This window comes from Dendropsophus ebraccatus, chromosome 2 (assembly GCF_027789765.1).
Source record: "Dendropsophus ebraccatus isolate aDenEbr1 chromosome 2, aDenEbr1.pat, whole genome shotgun sequence".
Classification (NCBI taxonomy): domain Eukaryota; kingdom Metazoa; phylum Chordata; class Amphibia; order Anura; family Hylidae; genus Dendropsophus; species Dendropsophus ebraccatus.
Genome location: NC_091455.1, coordinates 22,171,499 through 22,193,292, shown reverse-complemented (window position 1 = coordinate 22,193,292; position 21,794 = coordinate 22,171,499). Strand labels below are relative to the sequence as shown.

At 44.5% G+C, this 21,794-nt stretch overlaps 1 protein-coding gene across 3 annotated transcripts in view; it reads right to left on the bottom strand.

Moving 5' to 3' along the window:
* The window catches only part of DEPTOR (DEP domain containing MTOR interacting protein), a 34,067-nt gene extending 22,066 nt beyond the window's left edge, over positions 1 to 12,001 (bottom strand). For 2 of the 3 annotated variants that reach the window (XM_069957163.1, XM_069957164.1), the window contains exons 1-2: positions 11,583 to 12,001; positions 9,922 to 10,009 (exon numbers count right to left, since the gene is read on the bottom strand). In XM_069957163.1, coding sequence (XP_069813264.1) covers positions 9,922 to 10,007 — 86 coding nt within the window. In that variant the 5' untranslated portion in view covers positions 10,008 to 10,009; positions 11,583 to 12,001. Of the gene's footprint in view, positions 1 to 5,008; positions 5,218 to 9,921; positions 10,010 to 11,582 lie in introns of those variants that run through there. The other variant, XM_069957165.1, reaches the window with a different exon arrangement.
* Positions 12,002 to 21,794: the final 9,793 nt, after the last annotated feature.

Below are 21,794 nucleotides of genomic sequence, written 5' to 3'. Positions count from 1 at the left end.
GGAGTGGACTCTGCTATTGTACACAGGGAAAGGACTCTCTATAGGCTTCTGCTAGTTGAATGGGGACGTACAGATGCGCTTTACATATGTAGGGGGAGGGGATACTTGGTGCATATATTAAATTGTGACATGGACACGACCCAAGAGGGCCTGGATTCATGAGATCTGGTGAGGAAACATGTCGCCCGCTGGCTCCAGGGCCGTGTTTGTTCATAGCTGTAATATCCAAGCAGGCACTTATCAGGTCCTAGATAAAGCACCAGCTGGCGGCGGTAAGGCAAGTGGCAATCCCAGCGGCGTTCTGCAAACGGACATTACGGCTACAGATCCATTTATATTAGAGATGAGCGAAAACCCAGAGCATACTCGAGTCTGACCGTCTGGCATTTGATTACTGGTGGCTGACGAAAGTGGAGCCCTATGTCTGACCTGCTGATAATTCCCTTTTAAAGGGGTACTCCAGCCTCAGTATTTAGAAAGTAATAAAGATACTATACTTACCTCTCCATGCTATCCTGTCTCTAGGTCCTCTGCTGACCACAGCCGCTGCTTGACCCCTCTCTGCAGTGACAGCTCCCTCAGCCAATCACTGGCCGAGATGGGACAGCCCCGCAGCCAGTGATTGGCTAAGCAGACCGCCACTACAGAGACAAGTTCGGAAGTATCGGTGGTGGCTGTCGTCAGCGGGGAACAGGCAGGACACCGGGGGGAGTGTGGAGAGGTAAGGATGTTTATTATTACCGGAGTACCCTTGTAATCCGTTGTCTGATGATTACAGGGGTACTCCGGCAACAGTGATTTTTGAATTTGTTGAAAGACAAGGATCAGCCAACAAGCGAGTACCCCTTTAAAGCAAGTCCTGTCCACACAATCATCAGGCCGTGTAATGGGCTCAGTAAGCTCAGCCCGCGGTAAACCTTACAGCAGGGGTCTCAAACTCGCGGCCCTCCAGCTGTTACAAAACTACAATTCCCATCATGCCTGGGACAGCCAAAGCTTGCTGGCAATTCCCAGGCATGATGGGAATTGTAGTTTTGCAACAGCTGGAGGGCCGCGAGTTTGAGACCCATGCCTTACAGCCTTGTGCCCATCTTAAAGGGGTATCCTAAAGATTTGTGGAAAACAGAGTATAATCTACAACAACTATATAGTTCCCGTGGCTTAACGTCGCTGTGCAAACACCATAGTCTTCATCAGTCATCTGGAAGCAGCTGCCTCTTACTAGTAATAGTGACTGGTTAAACAGAGATGTTAGCCCTGATAATCCGCACTGACACATATAGTAGACGGAGGCCAAAGATTCACGGCCAACTGAGCCAAGCGTGCATGTGTATGGGACCAGCACACAACATGAGGGACAAATGAGCGTTTGGCAGCTAGCTGAAGTGTATTCCCTTAGGAACTTAAAGGGGTACTCTTTTTTTCTATTAAATCATCTGGTGTCAGAAATGTATACAAATTCCATACTTTTATATAAAATCTCAAATCTTCCAGTACTTATCAGCTGCTGTATGTCCTGCAAAAAGTGGTGTATTCTCTCCAGTCTGACACCGTGCTCTCTTCTGCCACCTCTGTCCATGCCAGGAACTGTCCAGAGCAGGAGAGGTTTTCTATGGGGATTGGCTACTGCTCTGGATAGTTCCTGACATGGACAGAGGTGGCAGCAGAGAGCACTGTGTCAGACTGGAGAGAATACACCACTTCCTGCAGGACATACAGCAGCTGATAAGTACTGGAAGAATTGAAATTTTTATATAGAAGTAAATTACAAATCTATACAACTTTCTGAAACCAGATAATTGGGTGGATTGTCAGGACTCCTAGAAACGCTCATTCAGCTGATAACTGGCTTGTGTCACCCTGTGTCCACCAATCGCCTTCAGGTGTGCAACTAAATCTCTGTGCAATGTCTGCATCTTTGTGATAACATGGGGACAACATCCTTACAGAGCAATGTGGATTATATGGTCCCCTTTAAGGTGATTCCAAAGATATAATTATAATATTAGACTTGCTGATAAGGTAATGGAGTTTAAAGGGATTGTCCAAGACTAGGAAAAGGGGGTCATTAAAAGCACCACACTTGTCCATGGGCTGTGTCTAATAATGGAGCTCATTACCATTCAATGAAGACAATGGACAATGCCATCATAGGGGGCAGGATTTTTTTTTTTTACTTCCTCTAGATCAATATTGTAATATAAATAGCTTTTTTTTTTTTTACACTTGATTGAAGGGAACCTGTCACCAAAAAAATCTATCATAACCATGTTATAGAGCAGGAAGAGCTGAGCAGATTGATATATAACTTTATGGGAAAAGATTCAGTATATGTTGAGTGAAATCTCTGCTCATTCTATGTTAAGGAGTCAAGTGGGCGGTGTCACTCAATGGACTGGACTCTTTAGCCTGGAAACATCAGAGATTTTAATCAATAAATAACAAGCTATAAAAAAATTTTTCCCATAAAGATATATATCAATCCGCTCAGCTCCTTCTGCTCTAAAATATGATGGTGATAGCTGAGGCAGCATTTTCATGGTGACGGGTTCCCTTTAATAAAGTTATATAACTCTGTAATTTATATATGATTTTTTAAATGTTTTCTAACCTAACTGCTTCCACTCAATGTAAATATACAGTGGTGCCTTGAATTACGAGCTTAATTGGTTCTGGGACCGTGCTTGTAATCCAAATCCACTCTTAAACCAAAGCAAATTTTCCCATAACAAATCATTGAAATGCAAACAATTGGTTCCACACCTTAAAAATAATGATTTTATACTCTGAATAACATGTAAAACAAATTCAAGCATTTATAAACAGCTGAATATGTGATATTATAAGTTACTGTACAGTATAGTAGTCAGCATGCGGAGTACAATGTATAGTAAGGCTGCATTCACACGTTCAGTGATTTTCCCGGTCCGTGATTGTGGTCCGGCAGCTACCTCTGTGATCCGTGCAAAACAGTCCGTTTTGCATCCGTTTTGTATCCGTGTCCGTTTTTTTCACGGATCTGTCTTACAGCATTTTAAATGACATTGATTACATCACATCCGTGTTTTTCACGGATGAACACGCATGTCACATCCGTGTACATCCCTGAAAAACACGGATCTCATTGATTTCTATGGGGAATCCTTTCCGTGCATCCATTGCGAGTAATGACATGTCCTATTTTTTAACGGAACGGATCACGGATCCGTGAAATCACGGATCCGTGAAATCACGGAACATCTGAATAGCCCCATAGAAAGCAATGGGCTGTAAAATTGTCCGTGTGCACGGATCCGTGAGCACGGACAACTTCCCGGAACGTGTGAATGCAGCCTAAGGGCATAAACCTGAAAAAACTGCAGCAGTTTGTAGATACAGGATGGAACTGCAGATCCCCATAATACAGTAATGTAGTACAACAGGCTAGAATAGAGAAGCAGGGCTGCTGTCAGAGGTCTGTGTGGTCACATGACAGCAACGGAGAAGGAGTGCGTGATCAGCATGGACCAATCAGGACTGACAGAGACTGCAGGGAGCATGAAGGAATGAGCAGGACATATGTGGGTACATACATGCAGCACTCTCTGTCCGGGGAGAGAGGGGTTACAGCTATGAAGAGATTACCTCCATAGTCCTGTCCCCTGATGCAAGCCCCAGCCTGAAGTGGATCTGCTATAATTTGGAAGGTGAGGGAGACTTCCGTGGTCAGAGTACAGTGCTGTAGACCCCGCTATGCAGACCATGCCCCTCCCCCACTCGCCCTCCCACCCAGTACAGGGAGCTCTTAAACCAAAACAATGCTCTTAAACCAAGTCACAATTTTGAAAAACTGTGAGCTCTTAAACCAAAACGCTCTTAAACCAAGTTACTCTTAAACCAAGGTACCACTGTGTATATATATATATATTCATTCATTCATTCACCAGAATACCCCTTTAACATTTGCCTCGGCATGCTTTAGCAACAAGAACATGAATCAATGTCATTGAATATGCCAAACAACATGAATATATAGGTCACCACCCTGTAATACATCCTGCTCTTTGAAATGTCAGAGTGTGAACAACGTGTTATCCGAACTCTGTAAACTGTTATCTGGGTCAGTAAGATGAGTAGAGTAGGATAACCCTCACACGTCTCTAATCTGTCCACAGCTTTACTATGGGAGGCGCTGCATAAAGAAGAAAGCCTGGGACTGCAGATACAGTGCCGCCGCCCCTGTCCTCAGGTTGTGTGTGGTATTACAAGTCAGCTCCATTCTCTTTGCCTGAGCTGCAAAACCTCACACCCAAACTGAGGACAAGAGTGCCGCTGTTTCTTGAAGAAAGCGGTCATGTTTTTCTAGCCCCTTTGAAAGCTGAAAATGGACTGATATCCAGCTCGAGTGAGGGTTTAATAACATTTCCTTTCCCCAGGATAGATTAGTTTGATTGGTGGAGGGGGTGGTGGGTGGGGTTTAGTTTTAGTACCAAGCGGCTTGTGCCCTAGGGGACAATAAGCACCACCACAGCTTTCTATTATGCTGACCAGCCGAAGTCCTGGAGCTCAGACCCCCCACAGATCATCAAACATTGATGGGTTAGTCTAAAGGCTTATTACCTGACACAATATGAAGGAAGAAGTTTCCTGCTTGTTCCCCGTTCGTTGTCTATGTCAATAGACGCACAGACAATGAGTGGGGAGGTGCGGGGGAGCTGCCCAGACAATCCTTACATCGTACAGGCTGTCCATTGGCGTCAGCTGCGGCCTGCTGCCACCGCTCCCATTACAAGGATAGACGAGCAGCAGACATGTTGAAAAATCACAGCCTTTTATGTGGGGTGACCATGGTCTTTTAACTATTATACCAAACGATTATCGGCTGGAACGGACAGTAGTCGGTCTAGTATGGCCGAGAAATGTTTGGTGTAATAGGGCCTTTAAAGTCATCAATGCTTAAAGGGAATCTGTCAGCTGTAATTCACATCCCAAACTGCTGACAATGTTAGGATAAAATGACACATGGTACCTTTCATATATCTGTCTGTACTTCCATAACATAGAAAAATGCTTTTATTCTCAAGTATAAGAGGCGTTCCTGAGCTCTTGCTATACAGCAAGCTGTAACACCTCTAATCTAGACTATTATTATTATTTTGGCTAGGCTCCTTCATTATGCAATAATTTGATGGCTTGTACAGTACTCTACAATATTATTGTATTGCAGTGTCCTGTCATCTTATTGTTATGGCAGGTTCTAGCAGGAGGTCGCTCATGGCAGTCACAGAGGCCTTCAGGAAGCTCCTGGCTGCCATGACAACCAATCAGCACCCATTAATTATGTCACAGGGAGGCCTGACCACTGTGCAACCCAGCATGTAGTCTCCAAAACGGCATGGTGACTACTGACTGCAGCATCTAGGGGGTATCAGAGGCTAATAGATCTCTGAGGCGGGTAGCTGACAGCAGCCGTCAGCCGTGGACAGCAGCCAGTGCCTGCCACATATGGAGTGGGAGCTGTAAGGAGGGGTTAAACATCCAGCTCAAAAATAAAACCGTATGCAGTAAGCTGCCCCTAGTGGTGGAGACAGGCAGCCAATGTTGTGTTATTATACCTATGTAGGGGATCTAGACCTAAAACAATGGAGCTCTGACCCCTATAGAGATAGATTAGGAGATGCAACTGATGATATAAAGCAGTGACATGGGATAACCTGCGCGGGGTTAAGGATTCCTGTATACGGCGGAGAGAGGAAACAGGAAGAAAATAGCAGCTTTACTGCCCGCCAGCGATGGGCACCATTAAGCAACCCAAATATTTGGCAGAGATAGAATGACTCTCTGTACGGACAGAAAGAACTTTGTCTGTAGTTTCCCAACTAACCACAAACTATCCGGATTACTCTACAGAGGAGAACACAGCTGACCCCGGCCACCACGTGTGCATACAAAACAAACAGCAACATTGTACTACGCACGGTAACCTCTATAGCCGAGATGGTAGACATACAATTATACAGGCGGTAGAGAGATAGAGAGAGACAGATATAGATAGGAGATAGATATTCAGAAAGATAATTCAGCAGCACTCCATGGATGCGGTGGTGCCAGCGGATCTTGCCTTGACCAAAGTGCGGGAGGGGCTGCAGGGAGCTGTGGGGGGGGGGGGCTGCCCGGACGATCAGCGATCACCGGACGATCATAGGATACAGCAGCGTCTGCTGCCGACGCTCCTATTCAACGGAGAGACGGCAGCAGATCGTTGCTGTATCAGTCGCTTGTTTTTTCAACATGTTGAAAAACAAGCGACTGCAAGGATCAGCCGACATGAACGATGTCGGCTGATCGTTGCACTCTATTCCACGGGACGATTATATATAGATTGCATATAGAACTTTCATTTGTCCACCCCAACCTTTTGATGGCCAGACCAGGTTAAAGAATGCAGAACAACCACCATTCTGCATACACCAAATGTACACACACACACACACAGCCCTTTCTCCATTCAAGTTGCTTGTAGTTTAACTGGTTCTGTAAGGGTCCTATTACACAGAGCGATTTTTAACAATTAACGACTAACGATAAACGATCGCAAACGAGGTTGTTTATCATTAACCTGAAATGGTTCACCATATTACACAGAACGATGGTCATTAGTTACGATCGTTACTAAGATCGTTTATTCCATCTGATCCCAGCTAAACAATGGACAATGTGCAATTACACTGAACGATTAGTGAACAAATGAGGAACTTGAGCGAACAATTATGGAATTACAGCGAATGATTAACGATAATTTTAGGTCCAGATCTAAATCAACGACATACGAACGATTTTTCAATCGTTGCCGGCAATTACATAGAGCGATTATCGTTTAAATTTAAACGATATAACGATTTTCGCACGATAATCGTCCCGTGTAATAGGGCCCTTATGCAGCGTTTACACGGAGCGATAATTCGCCCGATCGTACGATTAACAATTTCAAAGTAACGATTTATTTATTTATTTTTTTTATAACCATCAGCGTTTAGAGCAGGCATGTCCAAAGTCCGGCCGGAGGGCCATTTGCGGCCCGCGTTCCGAACTTTTACGGCCCCCCAGGTATCCAGCTTGCTATTATCTGCCTGTGTTATAAAGCATACAGCATGTAGCATGTAAAATGGTCGGCCCTCGCACATGTTCACTTCATGAAATTTGGCACTCTTCGAAAAAAGTTTGGACATGCCTGGTTTAGAGGGAACGATACATCGTACGGAAAAATAGTTTTGCGATCGCTTAAGCCTATCTCGCACACAGGTTAAATCAGTGAACGACTGTTTACACGGAACGATCTGTGAATTTTTTGCGAACGATGATTTAAGAACATGTTGTAAGATCAAAATAAACGATTTCTCGCTCGTCGTTTGATTGTTCGCTGCGTTTACATGTACGATTATCGTTCGAATTTGATCGTTATCGCGCAAATTCAAACGATAATCGTTCCGTGTAAACGCATTAGTGCCATCAAGTTTAACAGAGGGTCTTTCTTAATTGTGGCTCCTGAAAATAGCCTAGAACTGCAATATAGCAGCATCCACCTACTGACAGTGAGACCCCCATCTATCAGACTTTTAAAGCGTATCTGTAATCTCAACTAACTTCTCACGTGTTGAGACCCCCGCCGGTCGATATAAAGAAGGGGCAGAAGCGTTTAGCAGCACCCTCTGCCCCTTTATTTGTGCTCTCACTGGTGATGTAGCAGTGGACAGAATTATAAAGGAGACTATGGAAGTTCCAGTAATCGCCTCTACCAGAAGTTCCATAGGCTCCATTATAATTCCGCCCCCTTCGATCTAGTGATTGGTGAAGGGGTCTCAGCACCCGGACACCCACTGATACAAATTTCTGACATGTGGCTATAACATGTCAGAAGTTAGTTGAAATGACAGGTATGCTTTAAGCAGGTAAGCTAAGCCCTACTCTCAGCCAGTCCACGGCCATAATTTGCCATTTGTGTCCGGTAGTTGGAGTAAATCATGTGACCGGCCACACATATAACTGTCAGCCGTATGCTTGCTTAGCAGACAATTATCACCTCTGACCAGTTCCACTGAACAGTGTCTATACAGCTGAATTGTAATACCACACACAACCTGAGGACAGGGGTGGCGCTGTTTTTGCAAGCAAGTAGCTGGTATTGTTCTAATTCTAGATAACGCCTTTATTACTAAAAAAAAAAACAAGAAGTGATGGTAGTTTCCAGAGAAGTGGAAACTAGAAAAAAAAAGCTAATAGGTAATGTCTGCCATGCTACACCTCAAGTAAACGTGGTACGGGTGTAATGGTGCGTTTACACAGGCAGATTTATCTAGCAGATTTTTGAAGCCAAAGCCAGGAACAGACCATAAACAGGGAACGGGTCATAAAGGAAAGACTGAGCTTTCTCCTTTTTTCAAATCCATTCCTGGCTTTGGCTTCCAAAATCTGTCAGATAAATCTGCCTGTGTAAACGCACCATAAGGAAGAGGAATGGTATACTCGTTCTATCCAGACAGAACATAACTTTTGGAATCTTTTTCAATTATATGTTTAGCAAAGAGATGCTGGGTCTTTTTATCTGGATCCGCTATTGCAGTATGTCCAAATACTTACTTTAAAGGGGATGTATCACCAAGATCACAGATTAGAATCAAAGTTGTTCTTTTTTTCTAATCTGTTTCTATTTTCTGACTGTTCTTTTTTTTTTTATTTTACTTTTCATACATTGTAACGGGGGCTGCCATTTTGCCTGAGCTGTTTTTAACAGCATTTAGTGGCATGCTTTACAGCAAGACTCATGGACATAGATGACAATAGACAGTCTGTCCCCTTGAGATGACTGTAAAACACTACTGAGTATACTCTGTGACCTGTGAAGAGGTCATTCCACATGGAGCTGTTATTTGTCTCCTCTATCTACTGGAATCACATGTTGCTGCAATGCTGTACAGATCACTTTACAGCAGTCTCATCTAATCATTAAAGACACAACAGGAACAGGAAGTCTCACCTTAGTAGTAGTCTTGCAAGGTTACCCATCCCTGGTTTACTGAGTTGGTAGAATCTGCCAAAGTTAGGAGAGACTCTCTATAGCCCAATAGGCATTTAAAGGGGTTGTCCAGGATTAGATACTCTCTTGCAGAAACAGCGCCACCCATGTTCTCAGGTTATGTGTGTGATATTACAATTCAGCTCCGAAACACTTCAATGGAACTGAGCTGTAGCCATGTGTGTTTTACAGTGACTGTACCACCAGGCCCAGGCTGAAGCACTGGAGGCGGCCGACCCACCCTTAGTGGGAAGAAACTCCAGCCACTCCATGACGTGATTCCATTAGAATCAATGGAACCCTATCATAGAGGGGCTGGAGTTTCCTCCCACTAAGGGTGGGTCGGCCGCCTCCAGTGCTTCAGCCTGGGCCTGGTAGTAGTCACTTAAAGCCTGACAACCCCCTTTAACATGAAGTTGTCTGCAGCCATCTGTCACCAAGATTTTCCACTTTAAGGGTTTTATGTTGTAGTTCCTGTACATTTCCTTCCTTATCTGACCTTTCCTACTGCCTAAATAGAAGACATCTTGACCAAAGCACTGGGAGACATTGTGTAACAATAAAAACATCCTGTGACCACATCCGAGCGTTCACATAAAGACATGTCTCCAAATGGTGGTCACTCAGCCTGGAAATCTAATGGTTGCTAGGCAACCACAACCCCCCCATGATAAAAAAAAAAAAAAAAAAAGGGATTGTAGTGTATGCAGATTAGGCCGAGAGTTAGGTGTGATAAATATTCCCAGTCCGACCCTTTTGTTCTCAAAGGGATAAGCCGGCACCAGTGACGTCTGGCCATTGAAGGTGTATCACACCTTTACACCTCAACCAAAAAAAAGAACTATAGAAATGTAAATTACAGATCTCACCTCAGCTGCTCTGTAATGAGGAGGACTTCCCCCAGCTCCTCCATCTCGTTGACTTTCTTCACTACAGCCATGCTGAGGGCGTCCATTGCTACAAGGGAAAAAAAAAACATAACATGAATTAAAACTCCCAGTGATTAAATTCCCTGTCCTCGGCCGGTTATCCGGATTTTGTCAAACAAGAAGAGATTGTGCAAATTAGAGTGTCCCTTTAAACTTGCCCATGCACCTTAAAGGGGGAGTTCACAAAAAAAAAAATCTTTCAAATCAATTGGTGCCAGAAAGTGCTAGAGATTTGTAATTTGCTTCTATTAAAAAATCTTATGTCTTCCAGTACTTATCAGATGCTGTATGTCCTGCAGGAAGTGGTGTATCCTTTCTAGTCTGGAGAGCAGGAGAGGTTCTCTATGGGGATTTGCTGCTGCTCTGGACAGTTCCTGACATGGATAGAGGTGGTAGCAGAGAGCACTATGTCAGACTGGAGAGCATATGCCACTTCCTGCAGGACATACAGCAGCTGATAAGTAGTTGTGATGTGTTATCCAAACTATAGAGAAAAAAAAAACATTGAAAGCATCATAGGTATAGTGTATTATAGGGGGGGGGGGGGGCATAAAACGGCTTTGGCTTTTCTGAGTATAAGAATGATGTGGTCAGGTGTTAGCCGACCAACAGGCAAATAGAACATATTCTACAAAGTAGTTTTTTTTATGGTGTTTTTTCTTTACTCAGGTGTGATCCCCGGGTCATTAAAGGGTTTTCACCCAGTTTGTAACATTTTTATGTATCTCCTTGTATCACACGACTATAACAAGAAATTGGAAAAACCACTGAAACAAAAATAACCAAAAAACCACATGTAAGAAAAAAATTTTGATCAGGAAGCAGAAAATAATAAAATTTTACAATATTTTTCGGCCTTTTCTCAAGCTAAATAATGGCACACACCATTCGGCGTTAGAGGAGTCAGCCAATAATCAGAATAATCATAGCTGTGTTCTTCTAATAACAGCGCCACCCCTATCCTCAGGTTGTGTGCAGTATTACAACTCGATTTTCTTCAACACTGCAATATGACATACAAACTGAGGACAAGAGTGGCACTGTTTCTGAAAGAAAGCAGACATGTTATTCTACCCTGTTATAAGAGGGTAACACAACCCCAGAAAAAATATGGGTAATTAAAAAAAAAAAAAAAAGACAATACTCACCTGCCCTGATCTCCCGTCGTAGCGACTCTTACACTCTACAGCTGCTGCTTGTTTCACGTAACAGATCTGCCTGCTCAGCCAATCATATGCACCAATAACTGCTCAGCCAATCAGTGGTCACAGATGAGTGGGCAGCCTCTGTAGGGTTAATGTGCTAAAAGAACCAAGAAGCAGCTGCGGGGGGATGAGGGTAGGTGAGTGTCTCTTTTTTTTTGGTCCCCCTAAAGCTGGAATACCCCTTAAAGCGGTTACATAAAATGATGCATTGGAATGGGCAGGCATCTTTTTGCATCTCTGGCCCTGGTCCCTCCACCCTCTGTTTACATGCGCCATGCTGCCTGGTAAGTCATGCGCTGTATCTCACAGCCCAGACATTCTTTTGTAAGTCCAGATAAGAACACACAGGATCAGCCACATTCCTTAGATGAATGGAGCCCTCTCCTTTATACTGACCTGCAGCCTGGGGGGATCTGCCCTCTTCTTCAGCCAGGGTTGTTTCCACCAGTGATGGTCTCAGTGCAGTATTATGATTTCAGCTCTGGAGGCTTGAACTTTGAGACAAATGTGAAAGTGAAATGTGAAAGTTCAGCTCATTGACTCCAATGTCTCCTGGCTCAGCTCATCCAGGCGGGGTATCGGGCAATGAGATGACCACAGGGGTGCCCACCGTGGCACGTGAACAGGTTTCTTGAGTAGTGGGCACAGGCGCCCTAGCTCCTAGGGTGCAATGTTCTGTATGGAGCTTGCAAAGTCTTTAGTGCATTCAGCCTGGGAAAATCCTGGAATCTTCAGGTCTTCTTAGGATCACATGTGTGTGCAACACAGGACACTCTGGAACTGAAAGACACAGAAAGCTACATTGTTAGTCAGGGCTGTCCCTCCTCCTCCTCCCCCTCCCTGGGTTTGGAGATTGCCAGCTGAGGGGGGAGGAGGAGGAGGGCTGGGAGTTCCTCTACGGTAACTGGGAAGGTACAAGAGAAATCACAGCACAAGTCACTACTTTCCATACGGATTGGTCGCTGACAATCGTGGAGTTTGCGACTGATAATTTATATATTATATATAGTGCTAACATATACCACAGCGTTGTACACTTAAATCCCAAACATCTTAAAGGGGCTATCCCATAATAAAAAGTTAGAGGTGAGGGGTAGCTGATGGTCAGCAGGGGTCTGACTACAGGGACCCCCCACACTGATCACAACTGTAACCTGAGTAAATGACGTGGCAGCCATCGTGCCCAACCCCCATTCATTGTCTATGGGACTTTGGAATACTAAGCAAAGTCCAGAAAGGCTATAGAGAATGAATGGAGCCATGGCTGAGCGTGTGCACTGCCCTCGATTCACTTGGGGATCATTTAAAGGGGTTATCTATCTATGGCTGCTTTCTTACAGAAACAGCTCCTCTCCTGTCCTCAGTTTGGGTGTGGTATTGCAGCTAAGTTACATTGAAGTAAATGGGTAATTTCCTTTTACCCAATAAGAACACAGATGCCTTCTTCTAAAGAATGGGAAGTCAGGAGGAACAACTGTATGTCCGGCAGCTATATTGCGTATAAGGCTGGACTCGAATCGGACATTTTAAAAAAAAAGATATACTTATACTTAGAGGGGTAATCCGGTAAATAATTTTTTCTTTTACATCCACTGGTGTCAGAAAGTTATACAGATTTATAAATTTAAAAATCTCCAGTCTTCCGTACTTATCAGCTGCTGTGTGTTCTGCAGGAAGTGATGTATTCTTTCCTGTCTGACACAGTGCTCTCTGCTGCCACCTCTGTCCATGTCAGGAACTGTCCAGAGCAGGAGAGGTTTTCTATGGGGATTTGCTACTGCTCAGTTCCTAACATGGACAGAGGTGGCAGCAGAGAGCACTGTGTCAGACTGGAGAGAATACACTACTTCCTGCAGGACATACAGCAGCTGATAAGTACTGGGAGACTGGAGATTTTTAAATAGAAGTAATTTACAAATCTGTAGAACTTTCTCCATAGTTCCCCTATAAGGATGAATCAAAGAGACTGTTGTCCAGAGGTTTTTTACATAGAAGTAAATTGTCTGACACTAGTTGATTTGAAAGAAAAAAAAAAGTTCCCCCTTACATGAAAAAACACCAGAAAAATTGCAAAAAAAAAAAACAAAAACAAAAAAATCAGAACACAATTTCCTCTAAAACAAAGGGACATGTGTATGGGACAGTCATGACGAACAGACGTATATGATGGAGTCAGGAGTAATGGCCGTGCATCCAGCAGCTATAGGATGTGTACGGCCAGCCTTATAAAGGGCCTATAGTCCTAGTAAAGAAAACATTATATTGTACAGTTTTATAGCCCTGGGTGTTAGGATTCCAGCAATAATTTCATATTGTTATATGGATTATACTGTGACTGATCTGATCTTTTCCTTGAATAGTCAGATGGGCGGGAACTTTATGTTTAAGTAAATGCTACACTGAGGGGATGTGAATCAGGGGAGGGGGGACATGAGGCTGATAGAATGTGAATCAGGGGAGAGGGATATGAGGTTAAAGGGGTTGTCCAGCCAAAAAAAATTTCTTTCAAATCAACTGGTGTCAGAAAGTTATATAGATTTGTAATTTACTTCTATTTAAAAATCTCAAGTCTTCCCGTACTTATCAGCTGCTGTATGTCCTGCAGGAAGTGTTGTTTATTTACATTCAAAAACAGTGCTCTCTGCTGACATCTCTGGCCGAGTCAGGAACTGTCCAGAACAGGAGCAAATCCCCATACAAAACCTCTCCTCCTCAGGACAGTTCCTGACTCGGCCAGAGATGTCAGCAGAGAGCACTGTTTATGATATAAATAAACAACATTTCCTGCAGGACATATAGGAGGTAATAAGTACGGGAAGACATGAGATTTTTAAATAGAAGTAAATTATAAATCCATATAACTTTCTGACACCAGTTGATTTAAAAGAAAAAAAATTTCCCTGGACAACCCCTTTAAGGTAATGTGAATCAAGCTCAGGGAAGGGGAATATGAGGCTGAGGGAATGTGAATCTGGGAGGGGGGATAGGAAGCTGAAGGAAAGTGACTCAGGGTAGGGGAAGGGGATATGAGGCTGAGGGAGTGTAAATCAGGCACGGGGGAGGGGAAATATGAGGTTGAAGGAATATGAATTGGGAGAGGGGTGATATGAGGCTAAGAGAAAGTGAATTAGGCTTGGGGAGAGGAAATGGGAGGCTAAGGGAATGTGAATCAGGGTGGAAGAGGGAGTATGAGGCTGAGAAAAAGTGAAGTGCGGCTGAGGGGGTGGGAATCGGGGGAGGGGGGATATGACTAAGGGAATGTGAAACGGGGGAGGGGGAATATGAATTGGGGGAGGGGGGATATGGCTCTAAGGGGATGTGAATTGGGGGAGGGGTGATATGACTCTAAGGGGATGGGAATCGGGGGAGGGGGAATATGAATTGGGGAAGGGGGGATATGGCTCTAAGGGGATGTGAATCGGGGGAGGGGGAATATGAATTGGGGGAGGGGGGATATGACTCTAAGGGAATGTGAATCGGGGGATATGACTCTAAGGGAATGTGAATCGGTGGAGGGGGAATATGAATTGGGGAAGGGGGGGATATGGCTCTAAGGGGATGTGAATCGGGGGAGGGGGAATATGAATTGGGGAAGGGGGGATATGGCTCTAAGGGGATGTGAATCAGGGGAGGGGGAATATGAATTGGGGGAGGGGGGATATGACTCTAAGGGAATGTGAATCGGGGGAGGGGGAATATGAAGCTAAGGGAATGTGAATAGGGGGGAGGATGGATTTGAGATTGAGGGGATGTGAATCGCGGGAGGGGGATATTTGTCTGAGGAAATGTGAATCAGGGTGGGAGAGGGGGATATGATGATGAGTCGGGCTGGGGAGGTGGGATGTGAGGCTGAGGGAATCTAAACTATGGCTGGGGTAGGGGGATATGAAACCTTAGTGAATAAGGGTAATTTTATACTAACTACAGGTTCCCTTTAACCCTTTAAGGACATGGCCCATTTTCGTTTTTACGTTTTCGGTTTTTCCTCCTTGTGTTTAAAAGGTCATAGCACTTGCATTTTTCCACCTAGAAACCCACATGACCCCTTATTTTTTGCTTCACTAATTGTACTTTGCAATTACAGGCAGAATTTTTGCATAAAGTACACTGCGAAACCAGAAAAAAATTCAAAGTGTGGTGAAATTGAAAAAAAAAACGCATTTCTTTTATTTGGGGGAAATGTGTTTTTACGCCATTCGCCCTGTGGTAAAACTGACTTGTTATGCATGTTCCTCAAGTCGTTACGATTAAAACGATATATAACATGTATAACTTATATTGTATCTGATGGCCTGTAAAAAATTCAAACCGTTGTTAACCAATATACGTGCCTTAAAATCGCTCCATTCCCAGGCTTATAGCACTTTTATCCTTTGGTCTATGGGGCTGTGCGAGGTGTCATTTTTTGCGCCATGATGTGATCTTTCTATCGGTACCTTGATTGCGCATATACGACTTTTTGATCGCTTTATATTACATTTTTTCTGGATTTGATGCGACCAAAAATGCGCAATTTTGCACTTTGGGATTTTTTTGCGCTGACGCCGTTTACCGTACGAGATCAGGAATGTGATAAATTAATAGTTCGGGCGATTACGCACGCGGCGATAGCAAACATGTTTATTTATTTATTTATTTGTTTACTTTTATTTAAAACCTGGGAAAAGGGGGGTGATTCAGACTTTTATTAGGGGAGGGGGCTTTTTACTATTAACAACACTTTTTTTTTTTTTTTTTACACATATACTAGAAGCCCCCCTGGGGGACTTCTAGTATATATACTTTGATCTCTCATTGAGATCTCTGCAGCATAGATATGCTGCAGAGATCCATGAGATCGGCACTCGTTTGCTTTCGGCTGCTGCAGCCGAAAACGAACGAGTGCCGAGCCGAGGACGGCGCCATCTTGGACGCGTCCCCGGCCGGCATCAGTAACGGAGATCGCTCCTCCGGGACAAGGTCCCGGAGGAGCGATCTCCCCCACTAGACACCAGGGAAACGTTGCCTCCGGTAATCGGAGGCAGCTGTCAACTTTGACAGCTGCCTCCGATTAGCTAATTAGCGGGCACGGCGATCAGACCGTGCCCGCTAATAGCGGCGGTCCCGGGCTACACGCGGCACCCGGGATCGCGGCACTTCAAAGTGAGTGGCACTTTGAAGTGCAAGTGAGGACATAGGACGTACCGGTACGTCCTATGTCCTTAAGAGGTTAAATGGATACCCCAGGGTGATTTTTTTTAATATAAAGAATCAGTTCTTCCCTGCTCCCCCACCTCTCCCATCCCCCACTGAGCAGTACCTGGCTATGCTCTCACTTCGGGAACATACTGGACATATCATGATCATTATTAGCGTCTGTCTATGGTACAAGACCGCCACCTTCCCTGATATGTTCCCGAAATGTGAACTGGCAGGAAAACTGGCGGAATTCCGTGACAGAACTCTCCGCCACGGAATCCCTCTAAACTTCATGTAGTCTATGGGAGGGCTCACGCGGAGAGAGGAGGTGCGAGCCCTCCAGTAGACAGCCTGTATTACACAGAGTTTGGCGGGATTCCGCGGCGGAGAGTTCTGTCCTGGTCCATCTAGTCCGCCCTTTTATTATCTTCCATTATTATTATCTTAGGATAGATATTTGTACATACCAGGCAGGTTTACATTCAGTTATTGTAGATTTACCAACCACATCTGCTGGAAGTTTGTTCCAAGCATCTACTACTCTTTCAGTAAAGTAATATTTTCTCACGTTGCTTCTGATCTTTCCTCTTAAACTTGGTGAAGCGTGTATGTGGTCAGGAGGGTGTACGGGTGTGTCCGGACTTTCGGCTGATGGCTGTGATGATCACATGTAATGCTTTGTGATGCGATTTTGCACAAGATAAGGCGTGATACACACTGTACATATGCTTAATGTAGCCATAGGTCAACCATTGTCCCCATGGAGGGGTGCCCTGACTGCCTCTGGGGCTTAGTACACATCATTGTACACTTTGAAGTCTCCAGGAAAATCAGCCGAGCACAGTCACTAGTATATATAGGTATCTCTGTGCCCAATCTGGTGCCATCTGGTGGTAACATATGCCATATTGCCGTATAGACAGAATGGACACATGTAAGGGTACTATTACACGGAACGACTCGGCTGATTATCGCTCCATGTAATAAATACAACGATCAGCCGATGACAACGATCATCGGCTGATTGTTGATAAAGGTTTAAACGTATTTTCGTCGGGCGCCGACCACGCATCGCTACGTGTAATAGCGGTGCGCAGCCAGCGACTGACGATATACATTACCTATCCACGTTCCAGGGCTGCTGCTGCGGTCTTCTTCTCCCTGGGTCCTGCGCGCTCTAGCTTCAGAGTGACCTGTCAGCTGACAGGCCACCCGGCCAATCACAGGCAGCGGACCCGGCCTGTGATTGGCTGAGCGGCCTGTCAGCTGACAGGCCACTCTGAAGCTAGATCGCGCGGGACTCGTGGAGAAGAAGACCGCAGCATCAGCCCTGGAGCATGGATAAGTAATGTATATAGTTAAGCAAGGGCTGCAAGGACATCAGTAACGATGTCCCTGCAGCCCTTGTTTAACGATTATCGGGCCGTGTAATAGGTCCAGTAAACGAGCGCCGATCTAGCAGATCGCTGCTCTTTACAGGTATTATCGGGCCCCCATCGGCCCGTGTAATACCACCCTAAGTCCGGTCACCAGAGGGATCATAATAAAACATTCCTCTCATACACACTAGGGTCAGCTTCATAGGAAGACAATTGTCCTAAGTGTTTCAGAGGAAGCTGGAGGACTGAGAGGAAACCTTCATCAACAAGGGAAAGCGGCCGCGGCTCTGCGGCTTTGATGTCTCAATATAATCGAGGATTTCAGTGGCTCAGCTAGATGGTGAAAGATCTCTGTGTCCTCATACACACACACATATATATATGTGGTGCACCACTATGGTGTTTGACCAGTGACTTGCCAGATTGTACTGTGACGCCACTACTGTTGTGGTTGGTCGGAGTATAGCTCAGCTAGATGGTATACTGAATGTAGTACTGTGCTCTGCCGGAACTTTAGTAGTAGAAGAAGTAGAATACTTGAGAGTAGCGACAAAACTTGTGCCAGTGTTTTGACCTCTGTCTTAATACCACCTATTGCCCTAGAGTCGGGTGACCCGTCCCTCCTAGGATGACACAAGCCCCAGACCTTGTTACCTGGGTTAGGAAGAGTGGTCAGGTTTTCCTGGTTACACCCGCGCTGCAAGATAGAGTACGTAGGCAACTTTGCTCTATCCAGATCAGTTCCTTTTCAGGATACCGTCCTGCACCTTTAGATATGTTCACGGCATGGGCTGGGATGATTTCTGACTTTTCCCCTCTGTGAGTGTTTAGCACTGCATAGTGTGTAGAAGTGCTGCTTTCAAGGAACTAGTGTCTGTGCTTCCCATGGGTGTCTGTCCACTACCTCACTCCAGACTAGACTACACTGGACTTGTCCCAGAGAGGGAACCTGGCAGAGGCAAGCTCCTGGATAAACTCTGTAGGAGACTCTGGTTTGTGCATCTTGCCTCTATGAAAACCAGGGAAAGACTAACTAGTGTGTGCCTACACTTCCTGTCCCCATGTGACAACTTTCTACAGGGTATGTAATACAGTGCAAAAGAAGAAGGAGAATAAAGATAGGTGGAGAAAAGAGCTCTCATTGATGCACAAATCACAAACAACAATAACCCCTTGACTACAGCGGTGCAATACTTAGATACAAGATATACATACTAGCGATATCTAGTGGCAAAACTACATGCTTTGCGAGGGGTGTACAAACTAGTAACACCCATGGTGGGACACCACACACACACACATGCATATATACCAAACACAAATATACATACACAGCTAGACATAAATACACACAAAGATGCCTACATGCATATACAGGTCTCAGCTGCTGCTTTCTTTTGAAGACACAAAAATCTGTGTGTGAGCCTTTCTTTCCCCCTCCTCCCCTTCCCCGATGGCTGATGGACTCACTGTGATTAACCCTCCCAGCATTACAGAGTTTCTATAAAGTTGCAGAAAAAGCCTGTCAGGGACTTGTTTACATCAGCCTTCTCAGAAGGGAGGGGGGAAGAGGGGGAGATAGAAAAGCTCACACAGATTTTTGTGTCTTCAGCAGAAAGTAGCAGCTGGGAACTGGGGGAAAGAGACTGAATAGATAATAACAAGTATGAAAGGAATTGTTAGTTTCACCATGGGCAGCAAAAGTTATGTTTGAGTGGAATACCCCTTTAGGCTCAAAAAGACGTCTGTCAAATGGCCAAAAAAGACGTCGTGTAGTCGTGGCCATACAGTATATACTAATAGATGCCTACAATAAACATAGATACATAAATGTATACAATACACACAGATATATACATGTGTACAATACACACAGATATATAAGTGTACACAATACACAGATATATAAATATATACAATACACACAGATATATAAATGTATACAGATATATAAAGCATGCTACATATGCAGATATACATTGTACACAGACACAACTGTCAGGCCGCTATTATACAGCTTGGATATCCTGGAATCACAGACAGATAACCCTCTGTACACATATATAACATACGTCAGCAGCTCAGGAGCTTATATGAAGCGACACTTGCTGTGACCTCTGCTACCATGGCAGGACTCCCCCATTATTATAGACAGTCTGAGGATTTGCTGATGGTCAGTAACCCTGTATGCAGGTAATCCCCCCGATGACCCCCCCTGACATCTCCTGTCCTGTCAATAGTAACTGCACAATAGCTCTATAAGCGGGATTACCCGTCCCACGGGCAGCGGGCTAATGGGTATCACAGCATGGCGGCTCTACATCTGTGGCGCACAGCATTTCTATCATACAGAGATCATGGAAGAGCCCAAACAGCACACGTCTCATCTGAGAAGGGGACATGGGGGAAGTGTAAGTGGGGCTTCATATGCCGCGTGCCAATGCCCTCCAGCTGTGGACAAACTACAATTCCCATCATGCCTGGACTGGCAAAGCTTTAGCTATCTAGGCATGATGGGAATTGTAGTTTTGCCACAGCTGGAGGGCCGTGTCATTTTTTATTGAAAGGGTTATCTCTTTCAAATCAACTGGTGTCAGAAAGTTATATAGATGTGTAATTTACTTCTATCAGCTATCACTTATCAGCTGCTGTATGTCCTGCAGGAAGTGGTGTATTATTTCCAGTCTGACACAGTGCTCTCTGCTGCCACCTCTGTCCATGTCAGGAACTGTCCAGAGCAGGAGCAAATCCCCATAGAAAACTTATTACCCCGGAGACTAGTGCACAGATCAGCATCATTACCATCTCATTACTGGATTGCCAAAAGGAGGAAATGAATAGAAAACATGGAAAAACTAGTTAAGAAGAGGAATCAGGAGGTAGGGGGCCAGCGAGGGCAAAGGGAGAGGAGGGAAGGGAAGATAGTCAGTGCCATCTTATGAGCAGAAGAATAGATCAGAAACAGTCTGATGGGTCAAAGTGCCCTAAGCTTAAAAAAAAATCTCCAGTCTTCCAGTACTTACAAGCTGCTGTATGTCCTGCAGGAAGTGGTGTATTCTTTAGAGTATGACACAGTGCTCTCTGCTGCCACCTTTGTCCATGTCAGGAACTGTCCAGAGCAGTAGCAAATCCCTATAGAAAACCTCTCCTGCTCTTCAGACTGGAAAGAATACACCACTTCCTGCAGGACATACAGCATCTGATAACTACTGGAAGACATAAGATTTTTTTGATAGAAGCAAATTACAAGGTGTGTCAAGGATCTTTGGCGGGGTGGAGACTGTTGAAGACATTGAAATGCAGAAGTGGAGGGAGGGGTGGTCGGGCTCCAGGGACCAATGTCTCATCATTGACAAGAAAATAACATGATGGAAAAGGAGACGGGGTGTTTGAATAAAGCATTGGTCCAGGTAAAAGAGAGACACTTAAAGGGGGACTCCAGAATTGTTGTTGTTTTTTTATTATTATTTTAAATACATTGCTTTAATAAAGTTATAAAATTTTATTTATTTATATAGCACCAACATATCCCGCAGCACTTTACAATTCTGCGGGTTATAGAATTTATCAAATTATAATTTCTATTACATTATATATATTTTTTTATTGACGTATCAAGGGGCAACAACGGCCTCTCTGCTGCCACCAATGTTTATGTTTGGAACTACAAGGCCGTCTAAGCTCTGCAGTTCCCAATCTCCTGCCCAGCCAAACAGCTCTATACAGAACAGGGTCTCATGTATACTGTATATATATTCTTGCCAGAATGGATCCTTTGCCAGTACAACGCATTACATGTCGGCATATGGAACCCTCATCTTATAGCCCCCTCTGTAATCTACCAGTCATTACTTTTTTCTTCAGTGTAGTCTATAGGTCTATAGAGACCTCGTATGTTGTAGGACAAGATGCAAATTTATCAGAACTTTCATTCGAGAAAAATACTGAACTATTCCACCCCACCAGCATGAGCCCTGTATACTGCACTGCTCTACAGAAACATGGGCAGATAGGAATCAGTGTGAAATCAGATATAACAGCACCACCTAGA